Source organism: Oncorhynchus kisutch, unplaced genomic scaffold, assembly GCF_002021735.2.
Source record: "Oncorhynchus kisutch isolate 150728-3 unplaced genomic scaffold, Okis_V2 scaffold3736, whole genome shotgun sequence".
Classification (NCBI taxonomy): Eukaryota; Metazoa; Chordata; class Actinopteri; order Salmoniformes; family Salmonidae; genus Oncorhynchus; species Oncorhynchus kisutch.
In genome coordinates this window covers 330,199-343,650 of record NW_022265681.1, presented here as the reverse complement: position 1 = coordinate 343,650, position 13,452 = coordinate 330,199, and the positions used below count along the sequence as shown (strand labels likewise).

The following is a 13,452-nucleotide window of genomic DNA, read 5'->3' as shown; positions in this document are numbered from 1 at the left end:
TGGGTATAGGGCTGGGTGTTAGGGCTGGGGGTTTTGGGCTGGGGTATGGGGCTGGGGTATGGGGTATGGGGCTGGGGTATAGGGATGGGGTATGGGGCTGGGGTATAGGGCTGGGATATAGGGCTGGGGTATTGGGCTGGGGTATAGGGCTGGGGATAGGGCTAGTGATAGGGATAGGGCTGGGGTATAGGGCTGGGGATAGGGGTGGGGATAGGTATGGGGATAGGGGATGGGAATAGGGATAGGGGCTGGGGATAGGGACTGGTTATAGGGATAGGGTTGGGGATAAGGATAGGGGCTGGTTGTAGGGATAGGGGCTGGGAATAGGGGCTGGTTATAGGGATAGGGGCTAGGGCTAGGGGCTGGTTATAGGGATAGTGGCTGGTTATAGGGATAGAGGCTGGTTATAGGGATAGTGGCCGGTTATAGGGATAGGGGCTGGTTATAGGGATAGTGGCTGGTTATAGGGCTTGGGGCTGGTTATAGGGATAGGGGCTGGTTATAGGGATAGGGGCTGGTTATAGGGATAGGGGCTGGTTATAGGGATAGTGGCTGGTTATAAGGGATAGTGGCTGGTTATACGGATAGTGGCTGGTTATAGGGATAGGGGCTGGTTATAGGGATAGGGGCTGGTTTATAGGGATAGGGGCTGGTTATAGGGATAGTGGCTGGTTATAGGGATAGTGGCTGGTTATAGGGATAGGGGCTGGGGCTGGTTGTAGGGATAGGGGCTGGTTATAGGGATAGGGGCTGGTTTTGGGATAGGGGCTGGTTCTAGGGATAGGGGCTGGTTATAGGATTAGGGGCTGGTTATAGAGATAGGGGCTGGTTATAGAGATAGGGGCTGGTTATAGGGATAGGGGCTGGGGATAGGGATATTGGCTCGTTATAGAGATAGGGGCTGGTTATAGGGATAGGGGCTGGGGATACGGATAGGGGCTGGTTATAGGGATAGGGGCTGGGAATAGGGATAGGGGCTGGGAATAGGGATAGGTGCTGGTTATAGGGATAGGGGCTGGGGATAGGGATAGGGGCTGGTTATAGGGATAGGGGCTGGTTATAGGGATAGGGGCTGGGAATAGGGATAGGGGCTGGTTATAGGGATAGGGGCTGGGGATAGGGATAGGGGCTGGTTATAGGGATAGGGGCTGGTTATAGGGATAGGGGCTGGGGATTGGGGCTGGTTATAGGGATATGGGCTGGTTATAGGGATAGGGGCTAGTTATAAGGATAGGGGCTGGTTATAGGGATAGGGGCTGGTTATAGGGATAGGGGCTGGTTATAGGGATATGGACTGGTTATAGGGATATGGGCTGGTTATAGGGATAGGGGCTGGTTATAGGGATAGGGGCTGGTTATAGGGATAGGGGCTGGGGATAGGGGCTGTTATAGGGATAGGGGCTGGTTATAGGGATAGGGGGCTGGGGATAGGGGCTGGTTATAGGGATAGGGGCTGGGATAGGGGCTGTTATAGGGATAGGGGCTGGTTATAGGGATAGGGGGCTGGGGATAGGGGCTGGTTATAGGAATAGGGGCTGGTTATAGGGATAGGGGCTGGTTATAGGGATAGGGGGCTGGGGATAGGGGCTGGTTATAGGGATAGGGGCTGGGGATAGGGATAGGGGCTGGTTATAGGGATAGGGGCTGGTTATAGGGATATGGGCTGGTTATAGGGATAGGGGCTGGTTATAGGGATAGGGGCTGGTTATAGGGATAGGGGCTGGTTATAGGGATAGGGGCTGGTTATAGGGATATGGACTGGTTATAGGGATAGGGGCTGGTTATAGGGATAGGGGCTAGTTATAAGGATAGGGGCTGGTTATAGGGATAGGGGCTGGTTATAGGGATAGGGGCTGGTTATAGGGATATGGACTGGTTATAGGGATAGGGGCTGGTTATAGGGATAGGGGCTGGTTATAGGGATAGGGGCTGGTTATAGGGATAGGGGCTGGGGATAGGGGCTGTTATAGGGATAGGGGCTGGTTATAGGGATAGGGGGCTGGTTATAGGGATAGGGGCTGGGATAGGGGCTGTTATAGGGATAGGGGCTGGTTATAGGGATAGGGGGCTGGGGATAGGGGCTGGTTATAGGAATAGGGGCTGGTTATAGGGATAGGGGCTGGTTATAGGGATAGGGGGCTGGGGATAGGGGCTGGTTATAGGGATAGGGGCTGGTTATAGGGATATGGGCTGGTTATAGGGATAGGGGCTGGTTATAGGGATAGGGGCTGGTTATAGGGATAGGGGCTGGTTATAGGGATAGGGGCTGGTTATAGGGATAGGGGCTGGGGATAGGGGATGTTATAGGGATAGGGGCTGGTTATAGGGATAGGGGGCTGGGGATAGGGGCTGGTTATAGGGATAGGGGCTGTTATAGGGATAGGGGCTGGTTATAGGGATAGGGGGCTGGGGATAGGGGCTAGTTATAGGAATAGGGGCTGGTTATAGGGATAGGGGCTGGTTATAGGGATAGGGGCTGGTTATAGGGATAGGGGGCTGGGGATAGGGGCTAGTTATAGGAATAGGGGCTGGTTATAGGGATAGGGGCTGGTTATAGGGATAGGGGCTGGTTATAGGGATAGGGGGCTGGGGATAGGGGCTGGTTATAGGGATAGGGGCTGGTTATAGGGATAGGGGCTGGTTATAGGGATAGGGGCTGGTTATAGGGATAGGGGCTGGTTATAGGGATAGGGGCTAGTTATAAGGATAGGGGCTGGTTATAGGGATAGGGGCTGGTTATAGGGATAGGGGCTGGTTATAGGGATATGGACTGGTTATAGGGATAGGGGCTGGTTATAGGGATAGGGGCTGGTTATAGGGATAGGGGCTGGTTATAGGGATAGGGGCTGGGGATAGGGGCTGTTATAGGGATAGGGGCTGGTTATAGGGATAGGGGGCTGGGGTTAGGGGCTGGTTATAGGGATAGGGGCTGGGATAGGGGCTGTTATAGGGATAGGGGCTGGTTATAGGGATAGGGGGCTGGGGATAGGGGCTGGTTATAGGAATAGGGGCTGGTTATAGGGATAGGGGCTGGTTATAGGGATAGGGGGCTGGGGATAGGGGCTGGTTATAGGGATAGGGGCTGGGGATAGGGATAGGGGCTGGTTATAGGGATAGGGGCTGGTTATAGGGATATGGGCTGGTTATAGGGATAGGGGCTGGTTATAGGGATAGGGGCTGGTTATAGGGATAGGGGCTGGTTATAGGGATAGGGGCTGGTTATAGGGATAGGGGCTGGGGATAGGGGATGTTATAGGGATAGGGGCTGGTTATAGGGATAGGGGGCTGGGGATAGGGGCTGGTTATAGGGATAGGGGCTGTTATAGGGATAGGGGCTGGTTATAGGGATAGGGGGCTGGGGATAGGGGCTAGTTATAGGAATAGGGGCTGGTTATAGGGATAGGGGCTGGTTATAGGGGGCTGGGGAGGGGCTAGTTATAGGAATAGGGGCTGGTTATAGGGATAGGGTCTGGTTATATTGATAGGGGCTGGTTATAGGGATAGGGGGCTGGGGATAGGGGCTGGTTATAGGGATAGGGGCTGGTTATAGGGATAGGGGCTGGTTATAGGGATAGGGGCTGGTTATAGGGATAGGGGCTGGTTATAGGGATATGGGCTGGTTATAGGGATAGGGGCTGGGATAGGGGCTGGTTATAGGGATAGGGGCTGGGATAGGGGCTGTTATAGGGATAGGGGCTGGTTATAGGGATAGGGGGCTGGGGATAGGGGCTAGTTATAGGAATAGGGGCTGGTTATAGGGATAGGGGCTGGTTATAGGGATAGGGGGCTGGGGATAGGGGCTGGTTATAGGGATAGGGGCTGGTTATAGGGATAGGGGCTGGGGATAGGGGCTGGTTATAGGGATAGGGGCTGGTTATAGGGATAGGGGCTGGTTATAGGGATATGGGCTGGTTATAGGGATAGGGGTTGGTTATAGGGATAGGGGCTGGTTATAGGGATATGGGCTGGTTATAGGGATAGGGGCTGGTTATAGGGATAGGGGCTGGTTATAGGGATAGGGGCTCTATCTCGTCAACCGTTTAAAATCAAATACAAATTTATTGGTCACATGGTTAGCAGATGTTATTGGTCACATGGTTAGCAGATGTTAATGGTCACATGGTTAGCAGATGTTATTGGTCACATGGTTAGCAGATGTTATTGGTCATATGGTTAGCAGATGTTATTGGTCACATGGTTAGCAGATGTTATTGGTCACATGGTTAGCAGATGTTATTGGTCACATGGTTAGCAGATGTTATTGGTCACATGGTTAGCAGATGTTAATGGTCACATGGTTAGCAGATGTTATTGGTCACATGGCTAGCAGATGTTATTGGTCACATGGTTAGCAGATGTTATTGGTCACATACACATGGTTAGCAGACGTTACTGGTCACATGGTTAGCAGATGTTACTGGTCACATGGTTAGCAGATGTTATTGGTCACATGGTTAGCAGATGTTAATGGTCACATGGTTAGCAGATGTTACTGGTCACATGGTTAGCAGATGTTATTGGTCACATGGTTAGCAGATGTTATTGGTCACATGGTTAGCAGATGTTATTGGTCACATGGTTAGCAGATGTTATTGGTCACATACACATGGTTAGCAGATGTTATTGGTCACATACACATGGTTAGCAGATGTTATTGGTCACAAACACATGGTTAGCAGATGTTATTGGTCACATACACATGGTTAGCAGATGTTATTGTGTAGTGAAATGCTTGTGCTTCTAGCCCCGACAATGCAGTAATATCTAACAATTCCACAACGTATACCCCAAAATACATCTAAGTAAATAATGTGAAGAGGGGTTTGTTCTCCGTCCACTTCGTTTTATGGATAAAGAATCTTCCATGAAAGATAAACAAATGAACAATGAAAGTTAAAATCAGGGTCCGTATCATTTGGATCACAATAACACATAATAACAGTCTCTCAGATTAACATGAATAGTCGTTTCTTTTCTCTCTTTAAAAAAAATATACTAACTCACTCCAACATCTTCTGACTCACTCCAACATCTTCTGACTCACTCCAACATCTTCTGACTCACTCCAATATCTTCTGACTCACTCCAACATCTTCTAACTCACTCCAACATCTTCTGACTCACTCCAACATCTTCTGACTCACTCCAACATCCTCTGACTCACTCCAACATCTTCTAACTCACTCCAACATTCTCTAACTCACTCCAACATCTTCTGACTCACTCCAACATCTTCTGACTCACTCCAACATCTTCTGACTCACTCCAACATCTTCAGACTCACTCCAACATCTTCTAACTCACTCCAACATCCTCTAACTCACTCAAACATCTTCTAACTCACTCCAACATCTTCTAACTCACTCCAACATCCCTCCAACATCATCTGACTCACTCCAACATCTTCTGACTCACCCCAACATCATCTGTCTCACTCCAACATCATCTGACTCACCCCAACATCATCTGTCTCACTCCAACATCATCTGACTCACTCCAACATCTTCTGACTCACTCCAACATCTTCTAACTCACTCCAACATCCTCTAACTCACTCCAATATCTTCTGACTCACTCAAACATCTTCTAACTCACTCCAACATCCTCTGTCTCACTCCTCACTCCAGCATCCTCTAACTCACCCCAACATCCTCTAACTCACTCCAACAACATCATCTGACTCACTCCAACAACATCATCTGACTCACTCCAGTCCCAAAATAAACATTTGTTATCAATAGATATTTTAAATCTGTGTATAATAAAGGTAGGAGAGAGTCATCTGAGAACGCTCGGAGAGCTGGAGGATTCTAGTAGAGGGAATAGTAACATATTGACCTGTGTGTGTGTGTGTGTGTGTGTGTGTGTGTGTGTGTGTGTGTGTGTGTGTGTGTGTGTGTGTGTGTGTGTGTGTGTGTGTGTGTGTGTGTGTGTGTGTGTGTGTGTGTGTGTGTGTGCAGGTGAGTGACTGGATTGAGGAGGTAGGAGAGAGCCGTCTGAGAACGCTCGGAGAGCTGGAGGATTCTAGTAGAGGGAATAGTAACATATTGACCTGTGTGTGTGTGTGTGTGTGTGTGTGTGTGTGTGTGTGTGTGTGTGTGTGTGTGTGTGTGTGCAGGTGAGTGACTGGATTGAGGAGGTTGGAGAGAGCCGTCTGAGAACGCTCGGAGAGCTGGAGGATTCTCTGGAGCAGCTGCATAGGAAACAGACCCTCTTCAGAGACTTCTACACTGCTGCCTACGTAGGTACCTTTGACTGACTGACTGACTGACTGACTTGCTGACTGGCTGGCTGACTGGCTGGCTGTCTCTCTCTCCCGCTACACTGCTGCCTACGTAGGTACCTCTGACTGACTGACTGACTGACTGACTGGTTGACTGTCTGTCTGGCTGACTGACTGACTGACTGGCTGTCTGACTGACTGGCTGTCTGACTGACATCCACGGTTACATGTCATGGGCCAGTATCACTTCATAATGTAGGCTATGGGATCGTGCACAGACACAATGCACACAAACACTAAATACGTCCTCCATGCTAGCTAACAACCACATTATAATGCTAATACTAGCTAGTATTGACATTATAATTAAATCACAATGGATTAGTTTCCATGAAACAGCCGCCTGTCAATTAGCTGCCGACTTAGTGCAGTGTCCTTAGCTAGCTTAGCTATGTTGCGCTAGCTAGCGAATATGCTAACGTTCGTTAGCTAAACATTTGGCTATGGGCTGCCGCTGGCAGTATGGGATCATGGAAAGTGAATGCAGTTGTTTTTTTAGTTATCTAGCTGTGGGATCTGGCTGTTATCTACAGGGGCTTTATACAAAATAGCAACATTAGCGCAGCTAGCTAGATAGCTAGATAACATTGGAATCTAGACCATAAGCTAAGCTAATAACACGGACATGCGTTGCCAAACAACACTACTGCCACCTTCAGGTTTGGAGTATTGTAACAAGGTTGAGTGACTGACGACGTCAAGGTCTTTGCTGTGTGAACACAAAAGAGATTGACTGCCGACATTTTGTTCAGAGGTGTTAAAGTAATGTCGACAGGCAAACATTTGACAATCCTACCGGTGTGTGTGTGTGTGTGTGTGTGTGTGTGTGTGTGTGTGTGTGTGTGTGTGTGTGTGTGTGTGTGTGTGAGCTATACAAGTTACTGTCTGTTCTGTCCTATAGGAGCACTGTAAGGGTTAGAGTTGACTGTCTATTCTGTCCTATAGGAACACTGTAAGGGTTAGAGTTGACTGTCTGTTCTGTCCTATAGGAGCACTGTAAGGGTTAGAGTTGACTGTCTGTTCTGTCCTATAGGAACACTGTAAGGGTTAGAGTTGACTGTCTGTCCTATAGGAGCACTGTAAGGGTTAGAGTTGACTGTCTGTCCTATAGGAGCACTGTAAGGGTTAGAGTTGACTGTCTGTTCTGTCCTATAGGAGCACTGTAAGGGTTAGAGTTGACTGTCTGTTCTGTCCTATAGGAACACTAAGGGTTAGAGTTGACTGTCTATTCTGTCCTATAGGAGCACTGTAAGGGTTAGAGTTGACTGTCTGTTCTGTCCTATAGGAGCACTGTAAGGGTTAGAGTTGACTGTCTGTCCTATAGGAGCACTGTAAGGGTTAGAGTTGACTGTCTGTCCTATAGGAGCACTGTAAGGGTTAGAGTTGACTGTCTGTTCTGTCCTATAGGAGCACTGTAAGGGTTAGAGTTGACTGTCTGTCCTATAGGAACACTGTAAGGGTTAGAGTTGACTGTCTGTTCTGTCCTATAGGAGCACTGTAAGGGTTAGAGTTGACTGTCTGTTCTGTCCTATAGGAGCACTGTAAGGGTTAGAGTTGACTGTCTGTTCTGTCTTATAGGAGCGCTGTAAGGGTTAGAGTTGACTGTCTGTTCTGTCCTATAGGAGCACTGTAAGGGTTAGAGTTGACTGTCTGTCCTATAGGAGCACTGTAAGGGTTAGAGTTGACTGTCTGTTCTGTCCTATAGGAACACTAAGGGTTAGAGTTGACTGTCTGTCCTATAGGAGCACTGTAAGGGTTAGAGTTGACTGTCTGTTCTGTCCTATAGGAGCACTGTAAGGGTTAGAGTTGACTGTCTGTCCTATAGGAACACTGTAAGGGTTAGAGTTGACTGTCTGTTATGTCCTATAGGAGCACTGTAAGGGTTAGAGTTGACTGTCTGTCCTATAGGAGCACTGTAAGGGTTAGAGTTGACTGTCTGTTCTGTCCTATAGGAGCACTGTAAGGGTTAGAGTTGACTGTCTGTTCTGTCCTATAGGAACACTAAGGGTTAGAGTTGACTGTCTATTCTGTCCTATAGGAGCACTGTAAGGGTTAGAGTTGACTGTCTGTTCTGTCCTATAGGAGCACTGTAAGGGTTAGAGTTGACTGTCTGTCCTATAGGAGCACTGTAAGGGTTAGAGTTGACTGTCTGTTCTGTCCTATAGGAGCACTGTAAGGGTTAGAGTTGACTGTCTGTCCTATAGGAGCACTGTAAGGGTTAGAGTTGACTGTCTGTTCTGTCCTATAGGAACACTAAGGGTTAGAGTTGACTGTCTGTTCTGTCCTATAGGAACACTAAGGGTTAGAGTTGACTGTCTGTTCTGTCCTATAGGAACACTGTAAGGGTTAGAGTTGACTGTCTGTCCTATAGGAGCACTGTAAGGGTTAGAGTTGACTGTCTGTTCTGTCCTATAGGAACACTAAGGGTTAGAGTTGACTGTCTGTTCTGTCCTATAGGAACACTAAGGGTTAGAGTTGACTGTCTGTTCTGTCCTATAGGAACACTGTAAGGGTTAGAGTTGACTGTCTGTCCTATAGGAGCACTGTAAGGGTTAGAGTTGACTGTCTGTTCTGTCCTATAGGAGCACTGTAAGGGTTAGAGTTGACTGTCTGTTCTGTCCTATAGGAACACTGTAAGGGAGGTGAGGCGCTGCTGAAACGTCTAGAACACTGGGAAGACTTGTCGTCAGCCGAGCTGCAGGTGTACGAGGTCAAAGTTCGATCCTTCTGGGTCCACCTGCACGACTTCTCCCAGAGGGTAGAAGACACCAAGACCAACATCGACAAGACCGTACGTCTCTACGAGTTCTTCGACAAGGTAAGAGGAACTGCTATCTCACTGTCTCTCTCTGTCTTTCACTGTCTCTCACCCTGTCTCTCTCTCTCCTTCTCTCTCTCTCTCTCTCTCTCTCTCTCTCCTTCTCTCTCATTCTCTCTCTCTCACCCTCTCTCTCTCTCTCTCTCTCTCTCTCACCCTCTCTCTCTCTCCTTCTCTCTCTCATTCTCTCTCTATCTCGCCCCCTCTTTCTCTGTCTCAGGCTCTCTCTTTACTGCCTCAGCATCATTCACAAGACTCGGTGTGGCACATGCTATTTCGTTAGGATGTGTTTCATCAGGATCCTTCCATAGGGTGTGTTTTATCAGGATCCTTCCATAGGGTTTGTTTTATCAGGATCCTTCCATAGGGTGTGTTTTATCAGGATCCTTCCATAGGGTTTGTTTTATCAGGATCCTTCCATAGGGTGTGTTTCATCAGGATCCTTCCATAGGGTTTGTTTCATCAGGATCCTTCCATAGGGTGTGTTTTATCAGGATCCTTCCATAGGGTTTGTTTTATCAGGATCCTTCCATAGGGTTTGTTTTATCAGGATCCTTCCATAGGGTGTGTTTCATCAGGATCCTTCCATAGGGTGTGTTTCATCAGGATCCTTCCATAGGGTGTGTTTTATCAGGATCCTTCCATAGGGTGTGTTTCATCAGGATCCTTCCATAGGGTGTGTTTTATCAGGATCCTTCCATAGGGTTTGTTTCATCAGGATCCTTCCATAGGGTGTGTTTCATCAGGATCCTTCCATAGGGTGTGTTTCATCAGGATCCTTCCATAGGGTGTGTTTTATCAGGATCCTTCCATAGGGTTTCTTTATCAGGAGCCTTCCATAGGGTGTGTTTCATCAGGATCCTTCCATAGGGTGTGTTTCATCAGGATCCTTCCATAGGGTGTGTTTCATCAGGATCCTTCCATAGGGTGTGTTTCATCAGGATCCTTCCATAGGGTGTGTTTTATCAGGATCCTTCCATAGGGTGTGTTTTATCAGGATCCTTCCATAGGGTGTGTTTTATCAGGATCCTTCCATAGGGTGTGTTTCATCAGGATCCTTCCATAGGGTGTGTTTTATCAGGATCCTTCCATAGGGTGTGTTTCATCAGGATCCTTCCATAGGGTGTGTTTTATCAGGATCCTTCCATAGGGTGTGTTTTATCAGGATCCTTCCATAGGGTGTGTTTTATCAGGATCCTTCCATAGGGTGTGTTTTATCAGGATCCTTCCATAGGGTGTGTTTCATCAGGATCCTTCCATAGGGTGTGTTTTATCAGGATCCTTCCATAGGGTGTGTTTCATCAGGATCCTTCCATAGGGTGTGTTTTATCAGGATCCTTCCATAGGGTGTGTTTTATCAGGATCCTTCCATAGGGTGTGTTTCATCAGGATCCTTCCATAGGGTGTGTTTCATCAGGATCCTTCCATAGGGTGTGTTTTATCAGGATCCTTCCATAGGGTGTGTTTTATCAGGATCCTTCCATAGGGTGTGTTTTATCAGGATCCTTCCATAGGGTGTGTTTCATCAGGATCCTTCCATAGGGTGTGTTTTATCAGGATCCTTCCATAGGGTGTGTTTCATCAGGATCCTTCCATAGGGTGTGTTTTATCAGGATCCTTCCATAGGGTGTGTTTTATCAGGATCCTTCCATAGGGTGTGTTTCATCAGGATCCTTCCATAGGGTGTGTTTCATCAGGATCCTTCCATAGGGTGTGTTTCATCAGGATCCTTCCATAGGGTGTGTTTTATCAGGATCCTTCCATAGGGTGTGTTTCATCAGGATCCTTCCATAGGGTGTGTTTCATCAGGATCCTTCCATAGGGTGTGTTTTATCAGGATCCTTCCATAGGGTGTGTTTTATCAGGATCCTTCCATAGGGTGTGTTTCATCAGGATCCTTCCATAGGGTGTGTTTCATCAGGATCCTTCCATAGGGTGTGTTTCATCAGGATCCTTCCATAGGGTGTGTTTTATCAGGATCCTTCCATAGGGTGTGTTTCATCAGGATCCTTCCATAGGGTGTGTTTTATCAGGATCCTTCCATAGGGTGTGTTTCATCAGGATCCTTCCATAGGGTGTGTTTTATCAGGATCCTTCCATAGGGTGTGTTTTATCAGGATCCTTCCATAGGGTGTGTTTCATCAGGATCCTTCCATAGGGTGTGTTTTATCAGGATCCTTCCATAGGGTGTGTTTCATCAGGATCCTTCCATAGGGTGTGTTTCATCAGGATCCTTCCATAGGGTGTGTTTTATCAGGATCCTTCCATAGGGTGTGTTTTATCAGGATCCTTCCATAGGGTGTGTTTTATCAGGATCCTTCCATGGGGTGTGTTTCATCAGGATCCTTCCATAGGGTGTGTTTCATCAGGATCCTTCCATAGGGTGTGTTTTATCAGGATCCTTCCATAGGGTGTGTTTTATCAGGATCCTTCCATAGGGTGTGTTTTATCAGGATCCTTCCATAGGGTTTGTTTTATCAGGATCCTTCCATAGGGTGTGTTTCATCAGGATCCTTCCATAGGGTGTGTTTTATCAGGATCCTTCCATAGGGTGTGTTTTATCAGGATCCTTCCATAGGGTGTGTTTCATCAGGATCCTTCCATAGGGTGTGTTTTATCAGGATCCTTCCATAGGGTGTGTTTTATCAGGATCCTTCCATAGGGTGTGTTTCATCAGGATCCTTCCATAGGGTGTGTTTCATCAGGATCCTTCCATAGGGTGTGTTTCATCAGGATCCTTCCATAGGGTGTGTTTTATCAGGATCCTTCCATAGGGTGTGTTTTATCAGGATCCTTCCATAGGGTGTGTTTCATCAGGATCCTTCCATAGGGTGTGTTTTATCAGGATCCTTCCATAGGGTGTGTTTTATCAGGAGCCTTTGTTCTTTGTTTGACTGTAACTCCTGCAGATGGAAGTATTTCTTGCAGTAAAATGATCCACCAAATGTACATTTTGATTCGGGAACAGTAGTGGAGAAATATGATTTATTTATTTCAGTATCTAGAGAGAATGTGTAGTTAGGGGACCGTCTGTAAAGGTGCTATCTTTATCAGCATCTAGAGAGAATGTGACTGTGTAGTTAGGGACCGTCTGTAAAGGTGCTGTCTTTATCAGCATCTAGAGAGAATGTGAATGTATAGTTAGGGACCATCTGTAAAGGTGCTATCTTTATCAGCATCTAGAGAGAATGTGAGTGTGTAGTTAGAGAGTGTCTGTAAAGGTGCTATCTTCATCAGCATCTAGAGAGAATGTGAGTGTGTAGTTAGGGACTGTCTGTAAAGGTACCCTCTTTATCAGCATCTAGAGAGAATGTGAGTGTGTAGTTAGGGACCGTCTGTAAAGGTGCCCTCTTTATCAGTATCGAGAGAGAATGTGTAGTAAGGGAACGTCTGTAAAGGTGCTATCTTTATCAGCATCATAAAAGCTGATAGTATTTCAACCACATAAAATATGCATCCAAGCCGACCTGACATCTGATCAGAAACACATTGGGTCGTTTTTCACAGCATTCTATTTTCCTTTCTACGGGTCAAACTGATGCAGAAAAAAAATTCCGGTCATTTTTTTTTTTTTGCATTTTCTCCCTGGTCCCTAAAAATAATATTTTAGTTCCTTAAAGGAGTGGAGATGACAGAGAACTTGACCGATGTCAACTAGAGTGATTCATTCTATCACGTCATAACATTATTCTGTTGAGCAATAGGGTTTATTTAGTCTTCTAGGGCAACAAGTACTGACAGAAGAGGAGCTGCATGTATCTCATTATAGACAAGTTGACGAAAATTATAAGCAGAAGTAGGCCCCAAAAAAGCCTGCACCCTGTCCAAATATCTTTCTGCTGTCTCTGACTGTACCTTACAACGCATCTTCCTATATATTTCACTTTATCACGTATAGACGGGTGGTTACGGATGGGCTATTAGTAATTGTGGGTCTGTGCGGGTGAACAAACAGCAGACCACACACCTCTAGTGTGTGTGTGTGTGTCTTAGAGCAGTGTCAGGAGGGACTGTAGACACACTGTGTTACAAAGAGGTCTCTCAGTGACCTGTGACTTCACTGCCTTGACATACAATTGTCTCTCACCACAGCCATACACACAGAGTGTGTGTGTGTGTGAGGTCACGACATTGTCAGTCACTTCCTTGTCTCAGTCAGATCTTAGACAAGGCATACTGTAAGCTCTGAGCTGCTGTAGAGACTTAGACAGAACAAGATCTTAGACAAGGCATACTGTAAGCTCTGTAGAGACTTAGACAGAACAGGATCTTAGACAAGGCATACTGTAAGCTCTGTAGAGACTTAGACAGAACAGGATCTTAGACAAGGCATACTGTAAGCTCTGTAGAG

At 46.9% G+C, this 13,452-nt stretch overlaps 1 protein-coding gene across 7 annotated transcripts in view; it reads left to right on the top strand.

The window, feature by feature from the left end:
* Positions 1 to 13,452, top strand: part of LOC116371842 (puratrophin-1) — a 144,744-nt gene that overhangs the window by 35,398 nt on the left and 95,894 nt on the right. For all 7 annotated transcript variants that reach the window (XR_004209041.1, XM_031820919.1, XM_031820918.1 and 4 more), the window contains exons 9-10: positions 6,119 to 6,241; positions 8,910 to 9,101. Coding sequence is in view for 6 of the 7 variants with exons in the window: in XM_031820919.1 (XP_031676779.1) it covers positions 6,119 to 6,241; positions 8,910 to 9,101 (315 nt within the window). In the remaining variant the exon portion in view is untranslated. The remainder of the gene's footprint in view (positions 1 to 6,118; positions 6,242 to 8,909; positions 9,102 to 13,452) is intronic.